Here is a 23,899-nt window from a genome sequence, read left to right as displayed (position 1 = left end):
GGATCCTCAGAAGCTTAGCCGTAATTGGGTGGCAGAACAGGTGGGGGAAGAGAGGTTGGTGGTTGGGAGGCGAGGATAGTGGAGGGCAGACTTATATGGTCTGTGCCAGAGCTGGTGATGGGAGGTGGGACTGGTGGTTGGGAGGTGGGAAATACTGCTGAGCAGACTTGTACGGTCTTTGCCCTGAAAAAGGCAGGTACAAATCAAGGTAAGGTATACACATATGAGTTTATCTTGTTGGGCAGACTGGATGGACCATGCAGGTCTTTTTCTGCCGTCATCTACTATGTTACTATGTTACCCAGTCTATATTTGGATAATTGAAGTCACCCATTATTATCACATTGCCCATTTTGTTTGCGTCTCTGATTTCTTTTATCATTTCTGCGTCTACCTGCTCATCCTGGCGAGGCAGACGGTATTACACTCCTATCACCATCCTTTTCCCTTTTATACATGGAATTTCAACCCACAATGATTCAAAGGTGTGATTTGTATCCTGCTGAATTTATAATCTATCTGAGTCAAGGCTCTCGTTAATATACAATGCTACCCCTCCACCAGTCCGGTCCACCCTATCACTACGAAATACTTTGTACCCCGGTATGACAGTGTCCCACTGGTTATCCTCCTTCCACCAGGTCTCAGTAATGCCTATTATATCCAATTTTTCATTTAGTGCAATATATTCCAACTCTCCCATCTTATTTCTTAGACTCCTAGCATTTGCATATAGACATTTCAGAGTATGTTTGTTGTTCCTATTTGCATGATGCTTAGTACTTACCACTATTGATTTGCCATCTTTTGTCTGATCTTTAGTTGTATTTAAGGGCACCTGGCCTACCACGGTCTGTTGTGCAACCTCACTATCCAGAAACCCTATCTTCCCTGTTTGTGAGGTATCCTTGCAAGATACCTTATCCCGAACCATGCGCTTTTGAGCGACTGTCGGCCTTCCCCCCATTTTTAGTTTAAAAGCTGCTCTATCTCCTTTTTAAATGCCGAAACAGCGTAAGGAATGTCAAGTCAAATGCAAAGCGCTGAAAAGGAAGGCTAAGAGGGACTTCGAAAAAACAATTGCGTTGGAGGCAAAAACACATAATAAATTTTTTTTTAGGTATATTAAAAGCAGGAAGCTGGCAAAATAATTAGTTGGACCGCTAGATGACCTAGGAGTAAAAGGGGCGATTAGAGAAGACAAAGCCATAGCGGAGAGATTTAAATGAATTCTTTGCTTCGGTCTTCACCGAGGAAGATTTGGATGAGATAACAGTGCCAGAAATGGTATTCGAAGCTGACGAGTCGGAGAAACTGAATGAATTCTCTATAAACCTGGAAGATGTAATAGGGCAGTTCTACAAATTGAAGAGTAGCAAATCTCCTGGACCGGATGGTATTCATCCCAGAGTACTGATAGAACTGAAACATGAACTTACGGAGCAATTATTAGTAATATGTAATTTATTTGTAAAATCGAGCATGATACCGGAAGATTGGAGGGTGTCCAATGTAACACCAATTTTTTTAAAAAGGTTGCAGAGGAGATCCGGGAAATTATAGACCGGTGAGTCTGACGTCAGTGCCGGGCAAAATGGTAGAGACTATTATAAAGAACAAAATTATAGAGCATATTCAAAAGCATGGATTAATGAGACAAAATCAACATAGATTTAGTGAAGGGAAATCTTGCCTCACCAATCTACTACATTTCTTTGAAGGGGTGAACAAACATGTGGATAAAGGTGAGCCAGTTGATATTGTGTATCTGGATTTTCAAAAAGCATTTGACAAAGTACCTCATGAAAGACTCCAGAGGAAATTGGAGAGTCATGAGATAGGAGGTAGTGTTCTATTGTGGATTAAGAACTGGTTAAAGGATAGAAAACAGAGTAGGGTTAAATGGTCAGTATTCTCAATGGAGAAGGGTAGTTAGTGTGGTTCCCCAGGGTCTGTGCTGGGGCTGCTGCTTTTTAACATATTTATAAATGACCTAGAGATGGGAGTAACTAGTGAGGTAATTAAATTTGCCAACGACACAAAGTTATTCAAAGTTGTTAAATCGCGGGAGGATTGTGAAAAATTACAAGAGGACCTTGCGAGACTGGGAGTCTAAATGGCAAATGACGTTTAATGTGAGCAAGTGCAAAGTGATGCATATGGGAAAGAGGAACCCAAATTATAGCTGCATCATGCAAGGTTCCACGTTAGAAGTCACAGACCAAGAAAGGGATCTAGGTGTCGTTGTTGATGATACGTTGAAACCTTCTGCTCAGTGTGCTGCGGCGGTTAAGAAAGCAAATAGAATGTTAGGTATTATTAGGAAAGGAATGGAAAACAAAAATGAGGATATTATAATGCCTTTGTATCGCTCCATGGTGCGACCGTACCGCAAATATTTTGTTCAATTTTGGTCGCCGCATCTCAAAAAAGATATAGTGGAATTAGAAAAGGTGCAGAGAAGGGCATCAAAAATGATAAAGGGGATGGGACGACTTCCCTATGAGGAAAGGCTAAAGCAGCTAGGGCTCTTTAGCTTGGAGAAAAGGTGGCTGAGTAGAGATATGATAGAGGTCTATAAAATAATGAGTGGAGTTGAATGGGTAGATGTGAAGCATCTGTTTACGCATTCCAAAAATACTAGGACTAGGGGGCATGCGATGAAGCTACAAAGTAGTAAATTTAAAACGAATTGGAGAAAAGTTTTCTTCACTCAACGTTTAAATAAAGTCTGGAATTCATTGCCAGAGAATGTGGTAAAGGTGGTTAGCTTAGCAGAGTTTTAAAAAGGTTTGGACGACTTCCTAAAGGAAAAGTCCATAGACCATTATTAAATGGTCTTTGGGAAAATCCACTATTTCTGGGATAAGCAGTATAAAATGTTTTGTACTTTTTGGGATCTTGCCAGGTATTTGTGACCTGGATTGGCCACTGTTGAAAACAGGATGCTGGGCTTGATGGACCTTTGGTCTGTCCCAGAATGGCAATACTTATGCACATGTAACATTTTTATTTAAGACATTTGTTTTATAGATAATTTTTAATTGGCTTATGTCATTTCCAGAAATCTTTTCTGGTTTTCTTAATATTTGTGACTTGCTTAGAACTGGAAGATGTTAGCAGGATACCAGATATTCATGTAAATGTTAATTGGGCAGAGCATGAGCAGAGCATGCAAATACGCACATAGATTATAAAATACTGTAATTCATGTGGGGGTTTTTTTGACAAATATTGACAGACATTTACACCAGCTGTAGGGCTGGTGTAAATGTCCACATTTGTCACATGCCCTAATATTTTATAAGGACAGGCAGGCCTGGCAGGCACCTACTTGTCATAAGCTTCACATTGGTGCCTTAAAAAGCACATTAACTAGGCACCCCCTTATAAAAACATCTCCTATAAGCAGTCTGAAGCAAGTTTGGCATCTTCTACTGTGTTATGAGCCAGATTTTGACTGCCAAAGGCTGTATTCCTACACATGCAGTAAGTCATCCCATGTGCTTCAGTGAGGCAGAAATGGACCTTTGAGTGGTAGACAATGAACTCGGAAGCTGCTGTAAGGTACCAGAGAAGAAATGAGCAAGCATCTCAAATGTAACAAAAAAAATCTGGGGAATATTGATCGTGTTAACACTATAAGAGTATATGTAATATTGTACTATTGACTTTATCTCGGACTCGAGCCCCCAAATTATTATAAACAGCCCCCGGATAACCTGAGAACTTATACAAAAAAGAAGAACTTATAAAACCAGATTTGGTGAAACAGATCTTAATTAAGACTCAGACCAGGAAATAAGGATGTCAAGAAAATTTACCTCAGATTCACTTATGTGATGTTGTGGTACATCGGCCAGACCACACGCAAAGTGAAAGTCCAGATAGTGGAGCATTTAAGCAACATTCAATTGCTCCGTGTTGAGGCTCCTCTGGTCTCCCACTGGCAATGCTTAAGCCACCATATACAGGATTTACAGTTTGTGGTACTGCAGACCGTGTCTGCACCGAGGGGGAGCAATGTTCCACTGATATTGGTTAGAAAAAAGCAACGTATGATCTTTTAGTGGAACACTGTGGCCCCCTATGGGTTGAATAAAGAAATAGAATGGGTAGGCTTGTGATGGATAAGGGTATTTAAAGGGAGTTTCCCGCCACGCAGCTATGCACATATGTGGGCGTTTTTTGTGAGTGTCCTGCTTTGCAATGCATTCAGGTTGGACGTCCCAGTCACCCATGAAGGTCAGTGAACTTGACTAGATTTGTGAGTAGAAATTTTGGGTATAATTTGTGAGTGAAATGTTTAGGCTGGCAAGTAATTAGCCAGTATGAAAGGGATGCATGTGTTTATGACTAAAGGCGGTTCTACAACAATTGTATTCCAATCACACAGATTCCTGATGACGCTCTTTTAGAGCAAAACATGGCACAGTGTAGGGTCGTAAAAGATCAATAGAAGTGATATGGGATATTTGTAAGCAACAAGAACTACACAAGCGAGTTGCCGGGTTTACTATCACAAATGCTGTGATTGGTGAACATCGGAAAATATATGCAATTCTACTAAAACTTGAAAGAACTGGTGCACATGTGCCCGATTTATCATTGAACCCACACCAACTTAAGGAACATTCTGCATGGACATGGATAAATAACGAGAAGCGGTAACACTATATAAAGAGATGTGAACAGCAGTGACTCTGCATGAATTTAATGTTTGGTGGGGTTTAGAACTATAAGAGTGTACTGATTCAATACTGTTCGCAGCGTGTTGGTGTAACCCGGTATGGTATAATATTGAAGGTGAAACAGTTGGTTAATGATTTTAGAGAGGTGTGAATAGTTGGATGAGTAGATGGGCAAGAATATGTGTTGAGTGAGTATGAGTAGTGTGATTGAATGAGTGGTTATGTGATATTTAGATCTATATGATATAAGTAGATGAATAAACAAATTTGCATTTATACATAGTTGTGTTGGTGAAGTATATTGTGACGTAATTTGTAGCTATATTGGAATTGTTTGAACCCAAAGTTTTGGACATTGAAAGAATTATCTATACCTGAGTTTTCTGCCAATTCATCTGCTAGGGTTGTAAGTCCTAGGAGGGCATTAGTGATTGTCCCATCAAGAGCTGTGTTATTGGGTATGAAAGTACAGCATTGCCCCTCTAGTACCACTCTATTCTCCCATTCTCCCATGCCAGTCTACTGGTTGCATCTAACTGTTCGGCTATGCCCTTTACAGCATTTCAGGTGTAGTTTATGAATCTTTGCTGGTTGTAATATATATATAGTTTATCCAATCTACATTCTTGTTGATGGTTGACCACCAAAAGAGGGCAGATTCAAATCCTGCAGCTATCTGATTCCTAGCCTTGAACTCATCTGGTACACCCCTAGGAAGATCTGGGGAGAGCAGATTTCAGCTTCAAAACCAACAGCTTTTTCAGTGAAGCTACCTTTTAGAGATAATCTGCCTGCAGATAACACAGCTCTGTCTCTTAGGCTCTTGACCTCCCTTCCCCCACATTTTTCAAACTTAGTAGGTGGGACTCGTTCTTTCTGGGAGAGCAGATTTCAGCTTCAAAACCAACAGCTTTTTCAGTGAAGCTACCTTTTAGAGATAGTCTGCCTGCAGATAACAGCTCTGTCTCTTAGGCTTAGTCCCTTCCACCCCTAGAGTGACATCTCTTAAATAGCCTCCCTACAGCCAAATTATCACTACTGACCCAACTAAATCTATTCCTAATTCATCACCTTCCCCCAGTAGCCCAGCCTACCAGTTTCACCCATTCCAACATTCCAGTGTTCCAGCAATCCAATTCTGCATGGCCATGTCCCCTATACACACTCTCTTCCTGATGCTGTCCCTTCCCAACCTACTTCTTAACCCAAAAACACTTCACTGCTGCTACACTTTACCCTCCCCTTACCCTCATCACCTCACCTTCTCTCCTTTCCCCTTCCTTCTCCTTAGCCCTCAACCTTCAACATTTCCTTCCTGCTGTTGACCCATCTCCATTCCTCCTATGCACATCCCGCCTTCGTCGCCTTACCTCCCCTACCCTTCTTCGTAGTCTCTTACTCCTTCTCCTACTATCCACAGGGGACATCAATCCCAATCCAGGTCCCCCACACCAATCCTCATCCTATCTATGCAGACCACTCCGGAATGTCTCCAACCTCATTTCCATTCCCCTCCTCTCCCCCTCTTCCCTCCCCTTCTCGTGCGCCCTATGGAATGCCCGATTTGTCTGCAACAAACTCTCCTTTACCCATGACCTCTTCATCTCCCGTTCTCTCCAACTCCTCGACCTAACTGAAACCTGGCTCACCCCTGATGACTCTGCCTCAGTCGTGGTCCTATGCCATGGAGGCTATCTTTTCTCCCATTCTCCCCGCCCAGTTGGCCGTGGTGGCATCGTCAGGTTACTACTTTCGCCCTCCTGCAGTTTTCAACCTCTCCTCCTACCGCAGTCTCACTGCTTCTCATCCTTTGAAGTTCATGCCATCCGTCTAGTCTACCCGCTGCCACTCAGAGTTGCAGTCATTTACCGCCCCCCTGATAAGTCCCTATCTTCCTTCCTTACCGACTTTGATGCCTGGCTCTCTGTTTTTCTTGAGCCCTCATCCCCAGCCCTCATTCTTGGAGACTTTAACATACACACTGATAACCCATCCGACTCATACGCTTCTCAGTTCCTCACTCTAACCTCTTCCTTCAACCTCCAACTGAGCTCCACCACCCCTACTCACCAATCTGGCCACTGTCTTGACCTCGTCCTCTCCTCTATCTGCTCATCCTTCAATTTCTGCGCCTCAGCTCTTCCTCTCTCTGACCATCATCTGATCACCTTCACACTTCATCACCCTCCCCGCAGTCCCGCCCAACACTAACCACTACTTCCAGGAATCTCCAGGCTGTCGACCCTCCCACCTTATCTTCTAGTATCTCTAATCTCCTCCCTTCCATCATGTCCTCCGAGTCTGTCGACAAGGCTGTCTCCACTTACAATGCCACTCTCTCCTCTGCTCTGGACACCCTTGCACCATCCATCTCCCATCCCACAAGGCGTACTAATCCCCAGCCCTGGCTGACCCCTTGCACCCGATACCTTCGCTCCTGCGCCCGATCGGCTGAACGCCTCTGGAGGAAATCTCACACCCATACTGATTTCATCCATTACAAATTCATGCTATCCTCCTTCCAGTCCTCCCTATTCCTCGCCAAACAGGACTATTACACCCAATTAACTAATTCCCTCAGCTCTAACCCTCGTCGTCTCTTCGCCACCCTTAACTCCCTCCTCAAAGTGCCCTCCGCTCCCACCCCCCCCCCCTCACTTTCTCCTCAATCACTGGCTGACTACTTCCGCAACAAGGTGCAGAAGATCAACCTCGAATTCATCACCAAACCATCTCCACCTCTTCACCCTATAACCCACTCCCTCAACCAACCAACCCAGGCCTCCTTCTCCTCTTTTCCTGATATCACCGAAGAGGAAACCGCCCATCTTCTTTCCTCCTCGAAATGCACCACCAACTTACTTAACACCATCTCTCCTACCGTCACCCCCCCCCCCATCTGTTATATCCTCAACCTCTCTCTCTCCACTGCAACTGTCCCTGACACCTTCAAGCATGCTGTAGGCACACCACTCCTCAAAAAGCCATCACTTGACCCTACCTGTCCCTCCAATTACCGCCCCATTTCCCTCCTACCCTTCCTCTCCAAGATACTTGAACGCGCCGTTCACAGCCGTTGCCTTGATTTTCTCTCCTCTCATGCCATCCTTCAATCCGGCTTTCGCCCCCTACACTCGACAGAAACGGCACTATCTAAAGTCTGTAATGACCTGTTCTTTGCCAAATCCAAACGTCACTACTCCATCCTCATCCTCCTCGACCTATCCGCCGCTTTTGACACTGTCAATCACAACTTACTTCTTGCCACACTATCCTCATTTGGGTTCCAGGGCTCTGTCCTCTCCTGGTTCTCCTCTTATCTCTCCCACCGTACCTTCAGAGTACACTCTCATGGTTCTTCCTCCACCCCCATCCCGCTCTCTGTTGGAGTTCCTCAGGGATCTGTCCTTGGACCTCTTCTTTTTTCAATCTATACCTCTTCCCTGGGCTCCCTGAACTCATCTCATGGTTTCCAATATCATCTTTATGCTGACGACACCCAGCTTTACCTCTCCACACCAGACATCACTGCCGAAACCCAGGCCAAAGTATCGGCTTGCTTATCCGACATTGCTGCCTGGATGTCCAACCGCCACCTGAAACTGAACATGGCCAAGACCGAGCTTATTGTCTTCCCACCCAAACCCACTTCTCCTCTCCCTCCACTCTCTATCTCAGTTGATAACACCCTCATCGTCCCTGTCTCATCTGCCCGCAACCTCTGAGTCATCTTCGACTCCTCCCTCTCCTTCTCTGCGCATATCCAGCAGATAGCCAAGACCTGTTGCTTCTTCCTCTATAACATTAGCAAAATTTGCCCTTTCCTTTCTGAGCACACCACCCGAACTCTTGTCCACTCTCTCATTACCTCTCGCCTTGACTACTGCAACCTACTCCTCACTGGCCTCCCACTTAGCCATCTACCCCCCTTCAGTCCGTTCAGAACTCGGCTGCACGTCTTATCTTCTGCCTGGACCGATATACTCATATCACCCCTCTCCTCAAGTCACTTCACTGGTCAGGTACCGCATACAGTTCAAGCTTCTCCTACTAACCTACAAATGCACTCGATCTGCAGCCCCTCCTTACCGCTCTACCCTCATCTTCCCTTAAGTTCCTACCCGTAACCTCCGCTCTCAAGACAAATCCCTCCTCTCAGTACCCTTCTCCACCACCGCCAACTCCAGGCTCTGCCCTTTCTGCCTCGCCTCACCCCATGCTTGGAATAAACTCCCTGAGCCCATACGCCAGGCCCCCTCCCTGCCCATCTTCAAATCCTTGCTCAAAGCCCACCTCTTCAATGTCGCCTTCGGCACCTAACCACTACACCTCTATTCAGGAAATCTTGACTGCCCCAACTTGACATTTCGTCCTTTAGATTGTAAGCTCTTTCGAGCAGGGACTGTCCTTCTTTGTTAAACTGTACAGCGCTGCCTAACCCTAGTAGCGCTCTAGAAATGTTAAGTAGTAGTAGTAGTATCAAGCCCTGGTCCCTATACTGTCTATATAAATTCTGTCATCAAAAGAGGTACTTATGGTACCTCTCGTCTATTGTGTAACTTGGGCCCTTTTTCAAATGCCAGGATGAATGGTATAGTCAGTTGTACTAATGCCCATGTACCTATCCATTCTGCAGGCAGGGTTGGCCTGAGAATTCTTCCCTCGCAATACCACCACACATCTGCTCTGGCTATTTTCAGGTTTGAATAGTTTTCACTAGCCTGCTTCCCAGTTATCATCATATGTGTGCATGTGCATAAAACTCCTACCTGCCTGTTTGCCCCTTCCCCCCCCCCCCCCCCCCCCATCTTGAGAGACAGGATGAATGGTTCCCATGGCCTCCTGAGAAGACTGGTGGTATTCGCACATCTTTAAGGCTTAGTGCCGGGAACAGCAGTGCTAACGATTTACACGAGTCATTTCCCCATGCTCCTTCTTCCTGAAACAGAGCTAGCATACATCTCATTGCATTGGGATTTGAATTCCACCCCAAAGGAAAAGGGGTGATTCCAGCCAGCCATATGTCTGCCTGAGGCACATGTAGGCAATCACTTTTGTTCAGACTTGCCACTGTAAATTTGACCCATTCAACCCAGGCATTTATTTCCCCATATCCTGTTTCTATCTCAAATGTTTGTCTCAAATCCTTCACCTCTATTACTTGCACTACCTTAGGATCATTTAGAGGTGGTTGAGGTTGAAATGGCTTTATTGTAGGCATGTTTGTTGCAATTGGGATATCCTGAACCTTCTTTTCCACAATAATCTTTAAACAGCATGCTACTGGATCTCCTCCTAATGCATCTACCCATCCCAAACAGAGTATTATGTATCTCCTTATTAACATGACTCATTAACATCAGTATTATGATTACCAATAAGGAAAGGCTGAGACCACTCATGTTAGACAAATTAGACCCTGGACTGGTTAAAGGTAACCAATTCCAAATCATCTCCTTTGTCCCCCTTAGGTCTCTCCCAAAGCCTTTCCTTATTGAAGCAGCAGAACAAAACACGGTTGCCAACCCCCTCCCAGTATTTCATATGTAATGAACCAAAATGTTACCAATTAGGTCGTTATAGTGATATGTTTCCCTGTTCACCCCTTATCTTAGCATACCCATATAATATGTTCCCTTTCTTATAAAAAATGTCCCTGGCCCAACAGTCCAAGTGTCTATTAGTGGTTCACACAGTCTACAAAACCTGGTCACAGGATCCCAGGCAGGATTATCATCAGGGCCTGGATCCCAGCTCAAAACATATTTCTCACAGGAATTGCTCATGTAGTGTTTTCATTCTTTCTTTTAATTATCTTGAGAGGATCCTCTGTCTTTATCACTGTCCATCCGGGGGACTTTGCAGGTGCCTCTACTGGTCCCTTTATCCTGGTATAGTGCGTCCAACCCTTCTTGACTGTCCTGACTGCAGTTTCAGTGGTTCACAAGGCTTGATAAGGACCTTCCCAGGAGGGCTGTAGCTTGGACTCTTTCCAGGACTTGACCAGTACCCAATCTCCCGGCTGGATCTTATGAACAGCAAATTCGAGTGGTGGAGTCTGGACCAGTAACTCTTTTTTTTTTCCTTAAATGAGATTAAGAAGAAGATTGTGCCAGTATATAATTCTTTAAATACATATCTTTGGTTTCAAATGTGGGTGACCCCCCCTTTTCCTCCCATATAAGGTAACCCAAACAACATTTCATAGGGGGAAATTCCCAAGTCCCTTTGGGGTGCAGTCCTGACTCTTAGTAGTGCAATTGATAAGCACTTTGTCCAGGGTAATTTGGTTTCTAGCATTATTTTAGAAATCTGCTTTTTCAATGTTTGATTCATTCTTTCCACCTTCCCAGAGGAGGGTGAGTGCCATGGAGTGTGGAAGTGTCAGGTAATTCCCATACCCTCCATCACTCTCTGCAGGACTTTTGAGACTCTCTTGGTCTGAATCTATATTTTCCACTAAGCCATATCTGGGAATTATTTGTTCCAAGATTATCTTTGACACCCTTTGTGCTGTGGCTGAGGCCATTGGAATTGCCTCTACCCAGCCGGTCAGATGATCCACAATTACCAGTAAATATTTTCATCTCTTCACCGGGGGTAGTTCTGTAAAATCCACTTGTATACTTTGAAAAGGTCTAAGCCCTGGTTCCCTTCCCCCAGGGATAGCTTTTCTAAGTACCTTTTTATTTATTTTCTGACATATCACACATCTTTCACAAATTTGCTTAGCCACAGTATACATTCTCAAGCCTCCATATCTTCTTAGTACTACATCACACAGGGCTTGAGTCCCCCAATGATTCCCCTGATGCAGTATGGCCATCACCTCTCTCAGTACAGCTTTGTTTAACATTTGCCTGCCATCAGGCAAGAACCACTTTCCTTCTTCTGTCTGTACAGCCCCTAGCTAGATAAGCTTATCTTTCTCTTCCCTAGTGAGACAGGGTAACCATTCTGCTTCTGGGATCATAGAGATTAGGACAGATATTTTTGTTGGCTGTTCCTGGAGAGCAGCTTCCTTAGCTGCTTCATCGGCTAACCTGTTTCCCCTAGCTTCTAGGGTAAATACTTTCTGAAGCCCCGGGACATGCACCACTGCAATCTCCCTTAGCAGCAACAGATTATTGAGCATCTGTGTCACTAATTTCTCGTGTCCCAATTCTTTTCCTCTACTTGTGATTAATCCCCTTTCTTTCCACATTTTTCCAAAAGTGTGTATCACCCCAAAGGCATATTGTGAATCAGTATAGATCAGTGATGGTGACCTTTCAGAGACCGAGTGCCCAAACAGCAACCAAATTCTAATTATTTATCGCAAAGTGCCATTCCCCCCTCCCCTTCCCCCCTCCACCTCCCTCCGAGTTCCAGGACCCCAACCTCCCCCCCCCCCGAGTTCCAGGGTCCCCTCCTCCCTCCCTCCCAGTCCCAGGGGTAACAAAGGAGAGAATGTGTATATATCTGTGAGACAGTATTAAGGGAGGGTGGAAGAGAGACAATAAATAAGCCTACCCACCCCCACCCTCAACTTCCACTGCCAATTAAACTTCTAACTAATCTATAAAGAATTTCACGGTGACAAAAAACTCCAAAGTTTGGGGATATTACCTGGACTCTGTCTGCTTTGCTCTACTCCTCCAACTGCAAGTCGTGGAGCGGCGGCTGCACTGAAGACCAGTGGGCGGGCGCACTGATGTGCTGGTGCAGGGGGAGGAAGATGCGACGCCGTGACGTTTAGTCCAGATGGGCTGGACTGGAGACGGAGCAAACTTCCTTGGGTGGGACTCGGGAGAGAGGAGCCTTACAGTGGGAGGAGATGACACAGTGAGCGAGGCAGCGAACGCGGCGTAAGTGGAAGGTGTGTGCCGGTGACACCCCCCTACTGGCTGCTGAGCCGAACAGCCAATGCGATGGCTGCCTGGGCTGCGGTGCTGCGATTTGTAGCGGCCACGAAGGATGAAGGGAAAGTGGCTGGGCGCGCATGCCAACAGAGAGGGCTCTGCGTGCCCTCTCTGGCACACGTGCCATAGGTTCGCCATCACTGTTATAGATTGTGCCATCCTGTTCCTTCAGGATTAATAATGCCTGCCTCAAGGCATACAGCTCATAGATCTGAGCTAAACATGTATTGGGCAATCTTTATGCTTCCAATACTTTCTGAGTATTTCCATCTATTACTGCATATCCACTATGTCTTTTTCCCTCCAAGACCCAGGAAGATCTATCCACAAATAATTGTCTCCCTGTGTGCAAAGGCCTATCCCTTAAATCTGGCCTGATTTTTGTCTGATATTCAATGATTTCCAAACAGTCATGTGATATGTCTTGATCCCCACTCTACCCTTTTGATAGGAAGAAAGCCGGATTAACACAGTTCTCTGTAGTCAGGACTAAATCATCCTTTTCCATTAATACTTTATATTTCATACTTTAACAACCTAGAATCAGCCACCTGTGGGCTCTCTGAGCAAGTATGGCTCTGTGTTTCTTCCCTCCCCATCTTAATCTATCAGTGGGACTATCCATAGCCTACAGTATCCTATCAGCCCTAGGAATTTTCTTAACTGTTTCTTGGTCTTTGGGAGCTGTGTTTCTACAATGCCTTGTATTTTTTTCTGGATTTATTTGCCTCTGTCCTTCACTGATTAAATGTTCCAGATATTTCACCTCTTTTTCCATATACTGTAATTTTGTTTTGGTCACTCGCAGACCCTGCTTTCCCAGAAAAGTTAACAAATTATCAGTGATTCTTTCATCGTATTTTTTTCTTTTTTTCCCCCCTGTAATCAATCAGTCATCTACATACTGGAGAAGGGTGGATTCAGGTTGCAACTGGAACCTTTCCAGAACCTGCTCTAAAACCTGCCCTAACTTATATGTTCCATCCGGTTGCTCTGGTTCCATAGAATCCACATGAGAGAGAAAACTTTTTCTTCCCTCTCTAACTTAAAATGCCCTCTATCCCCACATTCCACACCTCTAGATCGGGAGGCCATCCACTGGGGATTTCTGTCCCTAGGAATCCCCCTGTGCCTCCCTTTTTCTACTTCTCTGTTTCTTAAACATCCTAATTTCTAGTGTCAGATTCTTTTATTTCTGCTGTGCCGGTATATTTCTCTCTGCGTCCCCCTCGCTTCTGGGGAACTGTCTATTTTTAAAGCGGCAGTTCTTATCACAGTTCTCTCCTCTCCTATAAAGAGGACTTAACTTCTAATATGGACATCCGTTCTGCCCAAGTATAGTACTCTGTTTTGACCATTCAAAACAACAGTAGTGAATCATTTTCTTCCTATCCTTTTCTCTTGTACAAAATTAATTTTTCCATATCCCCTCCCCCTATGGACTATTTTGGGGGGGAATATCTAAAGGAGTCCACCTTTCCTTTTTTTATTCTTGGCTAGCCTATTTCCCATTGTGAGCACCCAGAAGTCTTTCAGCTCTCAACTTTCGCTTCGTCCGTCTCTGGCCGTTTCTCTCACAGAAATACGAAACCACGGATCAGGACTCCACACTCGCTTTGTGTCTCTGACACGTCTCACTTCTGTTCTCACAATCCCAGTCACATTCCAGCCACCAAAGTAATACTTTAATAGTCAATTTTCTTACCTTGGTTCTGTGCATGGATTTTGCTTGGCCGATAGATCAATGTGCCTGCAAATCTTTATCTTGATTCACCAATTCCAGTGTCTTGGGATCATGTGTCAGTCAGGAACCTAGATTTCCCACTGCAAACCCAGGGACTATTGAAATCAATAGGACACGTCTTCCCTTGGACAGCAGCCAGCCACCGATGTCCCTGATGACTTTATCCCGGACTCGAGCCCCCAAATTGTTATAAACAGCCCCCAGATAACCTGAGAACTTATACAAAAAAAAAGAGCTTGTAAAACCAAATTTGGTGAAACAGATCTTAATTAATTTATTATTTCAAAATACACCTTTGCAAAGATGGTTGTCTCTAGAAGCAAGAGGCACACCCCTTCTTAATGTTTACAGGTTTTATACCCTTTCTTTTTAGTTACATTAAGTATCTGCCCCTAAGTTTTTCATTGGTTATTGATCACATTTACCAACCCCTAATACATCATTGTTAATTATCATATGACAGTTCTCTAAAAATTTTCCATCACCCTAGCAGCTGAGCCCCTATCCATTGTTAGTTCTGCTTGGTCTGCATTTTTGTATCTTTAAACCTTTATGTGAGAGCTTTGCATAGTTCAGCACATGGCATATTCCACCTTCCATAGTCTTACAGCGTCATGGTCTCGTGCTTAGATACATTGATGTTTCATCTCTTTGGGCTTCTTACCCCTCCTTTCTTCTCTCTCTCTCTCTCTCAGCACTTTTATCACTTTGCACACATTACTTTAAACTAACAGAATTTCTTTTGTTAATGATTTTAAAAAGCTATAATATGGTGGTTTCTGTTAGGAAGGGCCTACAGAAGTATAGCCCATCCCTAAAGAGTTCTTTCTACCAGGGCATAAGTTATTTTGCAATTATGTTAAATGAAAATGCAATATATTTACATATTTCTCACAGACAATGAACTTGGAAGCTGGTGTAACTTAAGGTACCAGAGAAGAAATGAGCCAGCATCTCAAATCTCCAAATGTAACAGAAAAAATCTGGGGAATATTGATCGTGTTAACACTATAAGAGTATATATAATATTGTGCACAGTGTGTGGTTGTAAATAGTATCCTGCCATTGCTTGGGTTTTGTTTTTCCCCCTTTTCTTTCTTTGGTGCACAGCATAATCATAGCTGATCTCCAATGCACCACTGGAGGGGAGGGAGCCTGAAGACAGCTAGTTATGTAGGATGGACTTTCTAGCCACTAGGAAAGAGGACTTAAGAAAGGCTCGCATATCAGCCGGAGCCTGGCCATTGCTTGGGTTATGTTTAAAACACTGGTGCCAATAGGTCAGGGCATGCTTCATACTCAAGTGTTTATAGGATTATACCATGACTGTGTATGTTTCTGAATCTTAGCTTATGGTACCTCTTTCTGCAGGTTTGTGGGGTACCCTGGACATTATAACACTCTGTTCAGTATTCGCAATGAGGACGTAAGTATGATTTGAGAGACTGAAGGATACTCAGGCCCTGGAGGGTTTTATAGAAGGAGGGGGGGGGGGTGTATTGGATAGGAGTTGGCAACTTCATGGGCTCTCATCCTACCTATGGCTGACTCCGCTCATTGTATTTCACTGACTGTTCCATCTACCAACAGGAGTGGGTTCAGAAAACACCATGTCACACTAACTAGTGATAAGATTACATGGCATGCTAGGAAATATGCAATGTAAATCCACATTATTATTGTAGAAATGTACAAGCGCAGATGGTGTATTGTGTGCTTAACATTTCCTCCTGCACAATTACATTGCTGCATTACGGTGCTTCTCTGCTATGTGTGGTGCCTCTCTCCATTTGCTTCTATTGCAGATTGATATTCAGAGCAATTTAACCGGTGAGGAGAAACTCCTGTCCAGTTAAATTTTGCTAGCTAGCCCAAATGCTAATATTTAGCACCACATAACTAGAGAGTGTCGCTGAATACCAACTCAAGACTATTGCGGCACTATCCATTAGTGCCAAGACAGTCCAGGGGCAGAGCTGGACAGACCCAGAAGTTATCCAGCCACCACCTGGTTAGCTATCTGGGCACCAGCACTGAATAGCAGCTGGACCCAGATAATTTCCAACAGCTGTAGTGTCCGGGATATTCAGTGCTCATTCTCCGAGGACAAGCAGGCTGCTTGTTCTCACTGATGGGTGACGTCCACGGCAGCCTCTCCAATCGGAAACTTCACTAGCAAAGGCCTTTGCTAGTCCTCGCGCGCCCATGCGCGCACCGCGCATGCGCGGCCGTCTTCCCGCCCGAACTGGCTCGTGTTCGTCAGTCTTCTTTTGTCCGCGCTCGGGACGGTCGTGTTTTGCCGCCGTTTCGCACCCCTCAAGTTGACCCTCGCGCGTCTTCGCGATTTCGCAAAAAAAAGAAAGACCTCGGTCTTTGTCCCTTCCCGTGTGTCTAGTTTGTTTCCCCGACGTAAGTTTCCTTTCGCTTTCGGGGTAGGCCTTTTTTGTGGCCTCGGTACGGGTTTTTCTCTCTCCCTTATTTTTGGTGCCCTTCGTCACCATCGCGAGTTTTGATTTCGCCGGCGTGATTTTTCCGCCCATATCATCGAAGTCTTCCAGCGGCTTCAAGAAGTACACCCAGTGCGCCCGGGTAATCTCGCTCACTGATAGGCACGCGTCGTGTCTGGGGGCTGGGCACCGCCCGCAGGCCTGCAGTCTTTGTGCTTTTTTACAGAAGAGGACTCAGGTAGCGAGATTGGCCCAGTGGAACGTGTTGTTCTCGGGCTCTTCGTCGACAACAGCATCGGAGGCATCGAGTGCATCGACGTCGACAGCATCAAGACCTTCGACCTTGGCATCGACGGTATCGAGGTATCGACCCTCTGCATCGTCGGTACCGAGACATCGGAAGGCTCTGTCGGTGTCGGTGGTACCGGGACCTCCGCTGTTGCTGATGTCGTCGGATGGTGGTGCTTCGACTGGAGTGCAGGTGAGGGCTGTCCATTCCTCTGCTGGTGGTGGTGAGCCTTCGGGTGGGTCTCCTCCTACCCTGAGGGCTCCTGCGGTACAGCCCCCCCCCCCCCCGAGACCGACCTTCTTCGGCCTCGGCCCCGAGGAAGAGACGGCTAGATTCTACGTCCTCCTCGTCGGTACCGGGAAGCTCCGGTGACATGCTTCGTTTGAAAAAATCAAAGAAGCATCGACACCGGTCACCTTCCCGCGTCGGTACCGAGAGCTCTGGGTCGCCGAGGGAGTCGGCACCCAGTAGGCATCGGCACCGGGAGGACCGCTCACCCTCTGTTCAGGAGGTGTCGATGCGCTCCACCTTGGATAGCCCGGAACAGCCTCCACGCCCGGAACAGACTCTGACCTCGACGCCTGCATCGGCTTCCATGTCTTTCTCCACAGCCGCTCTGCACGAGAGTCTCCGGGCCGTGCTCCCGGAGATCCTGGGAGAGCTGTTGCGCCCTTCCCCTCCGGTACCGGGGGTGCTTGCGCCACGGGTACCATCGAGTGAGGCGCCGGCTGGCCCCTTGCCCGGGGTGAGGTCTCCGACATCCACCGACTGCAGCCGCCTCCCAGGAAGATTCCCCGACGACGTCGGCGGAGGGAGCTTCGCCGGTGCTGGCGAGGGAGTCTACCTCTCGACACTCCCACTGTGGCCATGTTTCCACGGAGTCGAGTCGGGCACGGCTTCAGACACAGGTTCATGAACTTGTGTCTGATACCGATGGTGAGGCCTCGTGGGAGGAGGAGGAGGACATCAGATATTTCTCTGACGAGGAGTCTGATGACCTTCCTTCTGATCCCACTCCATCCCCTGAAAGGCAGCTTTCTCCTCCCGAGAGTCTGTCTTTTGCGGCCTTTGTCCGGGAGATGTCTACGGCCATCCCCTTCCCGGTGGTCGTGGAGGATGAGCCCAGAGCTGAAATGTTTGAGCTCTTGGACTATCCTTCTCCACCTAAGGAAGCGTCCACAGTACCCATGCATCATGTCCTAAAAAAGACATTGCTGGCGAACTGGACCAAGCCTTTAACTAATCCCCACATTCCCAAGAAGATCGAGTCCCAGTACCGGATCCATGGGGACCCAGAGCTGATGCGCACTCAGTTGCCTCACGACTCTGGTGTGGTGGATCTGGCCCTAAAGAAGGCTAAGAGTTCTAGGGAGCATGCTTCGGCGCCCCCGGGCAAAGACTCTAGAACCTTAGACTCCTTTGGGAGGAAGGCCTACCATTCTTCTATGCTCGTGGCCAAGATTCAGTCCTACCAGCTCTACACGAGCATCCATATGCGGAACAATGTGAGGCAGTTGGCGGGCTTGGTGGACAAGCTCCCTCCTGAGCAAGCCAAGCCATTTCAGGAGGTTGTCAGGCAGCTGAAGGTGTGCAGAAAATTCCTGGCCAGAGGGGTATATGATACCTTAGATGTTGCGTCCAGGGCTGCTGCTCAAGGTGTGGTGATGCGCAGACTCTCATGGCTGCGTGCCTCCGACCTGGAGAATAGGATCCAGCAGCGGATTGCGGACTCCCCTTGCCGAGCGAACAACATTTTCGGAGAGAAAGTCGAACAGGTGGTAGAGCAGCTCCACCAGCGGGATACCGCTTTCAACAAGTTCTCCCGCTGGCAGCCTTCAGCATCTACCTCCTCAGGTAGACATTTTTATGGGGGAAGGAAGACTGTTCCCTACTCTTCTGGTAAGCTTAGGTACAATCCTCCTTCTCGACAGCCTGCGGCCCAGGCTAAGCCCCAGCGCGCTCGCTCTCGTCAGCAGCGTGCGCCTCAGCAAGGCCCCACGGCTCCCCAGCAAAAGCAGGGGGCGAGCTTTTGACTGGCTCCAGCAGAGCATAGCCGACATCAAGGTGTCAGTGCCGGGCGATCTGCCAGTCGGGGGGAGGTTGAAAGCTTTTCACCAAAGGTGGCCTCTTGTAACCTCCGACCGTTGGGTTCTTCAAATAGTCCGGCAAGGATACACCTTCAATTTGGCTTCAAAACCTCCAAATTGTCCACCGGGAGCTCAATCTTACAGCTTCCAGCACAAGCAGGTACTTGCAGAGGAACTCTCCGCCCTTCTCAGCGCCAATGCGGTCGAGCCCGTGCCATCCGGGCAAGAAGGGCTGGGATTCTATTCCAGGTACTTCCTTGTGGAAAAGAAAACAGGGGGGATGTGTCCCATCCTAGACCTAAGGGCCCTGAACAAATATCTGGTCAAGGAAAAGTTCAGGATGCTTTCCCTGGGCACCCTTCTTCCCATTATTCAGGAAAACGATTGGCTATGCTCTCTGGACTTGAAGGACGCCTACACGCACATCCCGATACTGCCAGCTCACAGGCAGTATCTGCGATTTCAGCTGGGCACACGTCACTTCCAGTACTGTGTGCTACCCTTTGGGCTCGCCTCTGTGCCCAGAGTGTTCACGAAGTGCCTGGCTGTAGTAGCAGCGGCGCTTTGCAGGCTGGGAGTGCACGTGTTCCCCTATCTCGACGATTGGCTGGTGAAGAACACATCCGAGACAGGAGCTCTACAGTCCATGCAGATGACTATTTGACTCCTGGAGCTACTGGGGTTTGTGATAAATTATCCAAAGTCCCACCTTCTCCCAGTGCAAAGACTCGAATTCATGGGAGCTCTGCTGGATTCTCAGACGGCTTGTGCCTATCTCCCAGAGACGAGAGCCAACAACTTGTTGTCCCTCGTCTCTCGGGTGTGAGCGTCCCAGCCGATCACAGCTCGTCAGATGTTGAGATTGCTGGGCCACATGGCCTCCACAGTTCATGTGACTCCCATGGCCCGTCACATGCAATCTGCTCAATGGACCCTAGCTTCCCAGTGGTTTTAAGCTGCTGGGGATCTAGAAGACGTGATCCACCTGTCCACGAGTTTTCTCAAATCCCTGTATTGGTGGACGATTTGGTCCAATTTGACTCTGGGACGCCCTTTCCAAATTCCTCAGCCACAAAAAGTGCTGACTACGGATGCGTCTCTCCTGGGGTGGGGATGGACCCTCATGTCGATGGACTTCACACCCAAGGAAGCTGGTCCCTCCAAGAACGCGATCTGCAGATCAATCTCCTGGAGTTACGAGCGGTCTGGAACGCTCTGAAGGCTTTCAGAGATCGGCTGTCCCATCAAATTATCCAAATTCAGACAGACAACCAGGTTGCCATGTATTACATCAGCAAGCAGGGGGGCACTAGATCTCGCCCCCTGTGTCAGGAAGCCGTCAGCATGTGGCTCTGGGCTTGCCGTTACGGCATGTGGCTCTAAGCCACATATCTGGCAGGCGTAAACAACAGTCTGGCCGACAGGTTGAGCAGGATTATGCAACCTCATGAGTGGTCGCTCAACTCCAGAGTAGTGCGCCAGATCTTCCAGGTGTGGGGCACCCCCTTGGTAGATCTCTTTGCATCTCGAGCCAACCACAAGGTCCCTCAGTTCTGTTCCAGACTTCAGGCCCACGGCAGACTGGCATCGGATGCCTTCCTACTGGATTGGGGGGACGGTCTGCTGTATGCTTATCCTCCCATACCTCTGTTGGGGAAGACTTTGTTGAAACTCAAGCAAGACCGAGGCACCGTGATTCTGATTGCTCCGTTTTGTCCGCGTCAGATCTGGTTCCCTCTTCTTCTGGAGTTGTCCTCCGAAGAACCGTGGAGATTGGAGTGTTTTCCGACCCTCATCACACAGGACGAAGGGGCGCTTCTGCATCCCAACCTCCAGTCTCTGGCACTCACGGCCTGGATGTTGAGAGCGTAGACTTTGCCTCTTTGGGTCTGTCAGAGGGTGTCTCCCGTATCTTGCTTGCTTCCAGTAAAGATTCCACTAAGAGGAGTTACTTCTTTTTATGGAGGAGGTTTGCCGTCTGGTGTGACAGCAAGGCCTTAGATCCTCGCTCCTGTCCTACACAGACCCTGCTTGAATACCTTCTGCACTTGTCTGAGTCTGGTCTCAAGACCAACTCTGTAAGGGTTCACCTTAGCGCAATCAGTGCATACCATTACCGTGTGGAAGGTAAGCCGATCTCAGGACAGCCTTTAGTTGTTCGCTTCATGAGAGGTTTGCTTTTGTCAAAGTCCCCTGTCAAACCTCCTACAGTGTCATGGGATCTCAATGTCGTTCTCATCCAGCTGATGAAACCTCCTTTTGAGCCACTGAACTCCTGCCATCTGAAGTACTTGACCTGGAAGGTCATTTTCTTGGTGGCAGTTACTTCAGCTCGTAGAGTCAGTGAGCTTCAGGCCCTGGTAGCCCAGGCCCCTTACACCAAATTTCATCATAACAGAGTAGTCCTCCGCACTCACCCTAAGTTCTTGCCGAAGGTAGTGTCGGAGTTCCATCTGAACCAGTCAATTGTCTTGCCAACATTTTTTCCCCGTCCTCATTCCTGCCCTGCTGAACGTCTACTGCACACATTGGACTGCAAAAGAGCATTGGCCTTCTATCTGGAGCGGACACAGCCCAACAGACAGTCCGCCCAATTGTTTGTTTCTTTTGATCCCAACAGGAGGGGAGTGGCTGTGGGGAAATGCACCATATCCAATTGGCTAGCAGATTGCATTTCCTTCACTTACGCCCAGGCTGGGCTGGCTCTTGAGGGTCATGTCACGACTCACAATGTCAGAGCCATGGCAGCATCAGTGGCCCACTTGAAGTCAGCCACTATTGAAGAGATCTGCAAAGCTGCGACGTGGTCATCTGTCCACACATTCACATCTCATTACTGCCTGCAGCAGGATACCCGACGTGACAGTCGGTTCGGGCAGTCAGTGCTTCAGAATCTGTTCGGGGTTTAGAATCCAACTCCACCCCCCTAGGCCCATGTTTTATTCTGTTCCAGGCTACACTCTCTGTTAGTTGGATAAGTTGTTAGGTCAATCTCAGTTATGTCCTCGCCGTTGCGAGGCCCAATTGACCATGTTTGTTGTTTTGAGTGAGCCTGGGGGCTAGGGATACCCCATCAGTGAGAACAAGCAGCCTGCTTGTCCTCGGAGAAAGCGAATGCTACATACCTGTAGAAGGTATTCTCCGAGCACAGCAGGCTGATTGTTCTCACAAACCCGCCCGCCTCACCTTTGGAGTTGTGTCTTCCCTTGTCTTTGTCTTGCTACATACGGGACTGACGAACACGAGCCGGTTCGGGCGGGAAGACGGCCGCGCATGCGCGGTGCGCATGGGCGCGCGAGGACTAGCAAAGGTCTTTGCTAGTGAAGTTTCCGATTGGAGGGGCTGCCGTGGACGTCACCCATCAGTGAGAACAATCAGCCTGCTGTCCTCGGAGAATACCTTCTACAGGTATGTAGCATTCACTTTAGGCTCAGCGCTGAATTTCCAAGTCTAATTCAGCCCATGGTGGGTTGACTATTGCCCCTGCAGTGTATGCTGCCTCTCTCTTTTTGCTTCTATGCAGTGCTGTTCTGGGAGTGTTCCAATGTATGGTGTCTCTCCTTTTTCTGCTTTACAGTGTAAAGCTGGTGGATGCCTCATTGAACTTGCGCAAGAGATGCTGGTGATCATGGTGGGGAAACAAGTCATCAACAACATTCAGGAATTCATTGTCCCGTGAGTATGGTCTTTGCCTTGCCTTGTTATCACACATTAAGCCCAATCTATGTATCCCTCCCCAGACCAGGTATATAGTCCTGCCCAAGCCCAGCCACCCTGTCCCAATCTACACATCTCACACAATAACATAAATTCTATCTCAGGCAAGTTATCCCATGCATGTGGCCTACTCCAAGGACCAATTCTCTCCAGAAGCCCTTGGCCTCTCACCCAAAAGCAGTCATCCCCTGTCAACCATGCCAGACTGCATCCTGCAATAGGGAGTTGGCACTGTGTGCTATGCCTGGAGTGGCAAAGCATGGCACTGATGGCCGTTTTATATGAGATTAGTGTAACGCTGGTTCCCTGACGCTGTGAGACTGAGGGTAACTTCAGAAGCAGCTACACAATAAATCAGTGGTGCCTGTGGTTACTATAAAATCAATTTCTCCTCCAAGCACGCAGAACATGTATAAAGGGTCCCTGCAAGTCTTGTGTGCATTCTATGTATAGTTTCTGGACAGACACACTGAATTCATGTAGGAAAATCAAGCAAGGCAGGCAAATCATGGTTAAGATAAAAATACCCATTTAGAGGGCAATTCTATGAGTATATGAGGTTGCTTGGCTGATGGCTACCTAATCACTGAGCTCCCTAAAGTCCCGCTGCAATTATTAGCAATTCTAGCAGCACTGAATCGAGATTGAATTAGATGTGAAATAGCGTTAACACACTGGAGACGTTAGTGGCAAGTAAAAAGCTCAAAATGGACCTTAAAATCTTTGCATACTAATCGTCTGGTTCTGCGAGTCACACGGCAGAGAGAAGAGATCCTGGATGGTATGTGAGGTGGGGTGAGGTGGAAGAGAGAGGAGATCCTGGGTGCCTGGGGCAAGAGAAGAGATGCTGCATGGCAAGGAGGGGGGAGAAAGTTGGATGAAGGGAGAGAAACAGAGAGGAGATTATAGCAGGCGGGGGAGACACACACAAAATCCTGGATGGTGGGGTGGGAGAGAGAGAAAAAGAGGAGATTGTGGATGTTGTGGGGTGGGGGGGTGGGAGGAGAGAGAGAAACAGATCCG

At 47.3% G+C, this 23,899-nt stretch overlaps 1 protein-coding gene across 6 annotated transcripts in view; it reads left to right on the top strand.

Annotated features, from left to right (window-relative positions):
* The window catches only part of ANO7 (anoctamin 7), a 413,838-nt gene that overhangs the window by 278,044 nt on the left and 111,895 nt on the right, over positions 1-23,899 (top strand). For all 6 annotated transcript variants that reach the window (XM_030215797.1, XM_030215795.1, XM_030215793.1 and 3 more), the window contains 2 exons: positions 15,708-15,762; positions 22,737-22,834. In XM_030215797.1, the coding sequence (XP_030071657.1) occupies positions 15,708-15,762; positions 22,737-22,834 (153 nt within the window). The remainder of the gene's footprint in view (positions 1-15,707; positions 15,763-22,736; positions 22,835-23,899) is intronic.

Source organism: Microcaecilia unicolor, chromosome 10 (assembly GCF_901765095.1).
Source record: "Microcaecilia unicolor chromosome 10, aMicUni1.1, whole genome shotgun sequence".
Classification (NCBI taxonomy): domain Eukaryota; kingdom Metazoa; phylum Chordata; class Amphibia; order Gymnophiona; family Siphonopidae; genus Microcaecilia; species Microcaecilia unicolor.
Note: the sequence above shows the minus strand (reverse complement) of the source record. Positions and strands in the feature narration are given on the sequence as shown.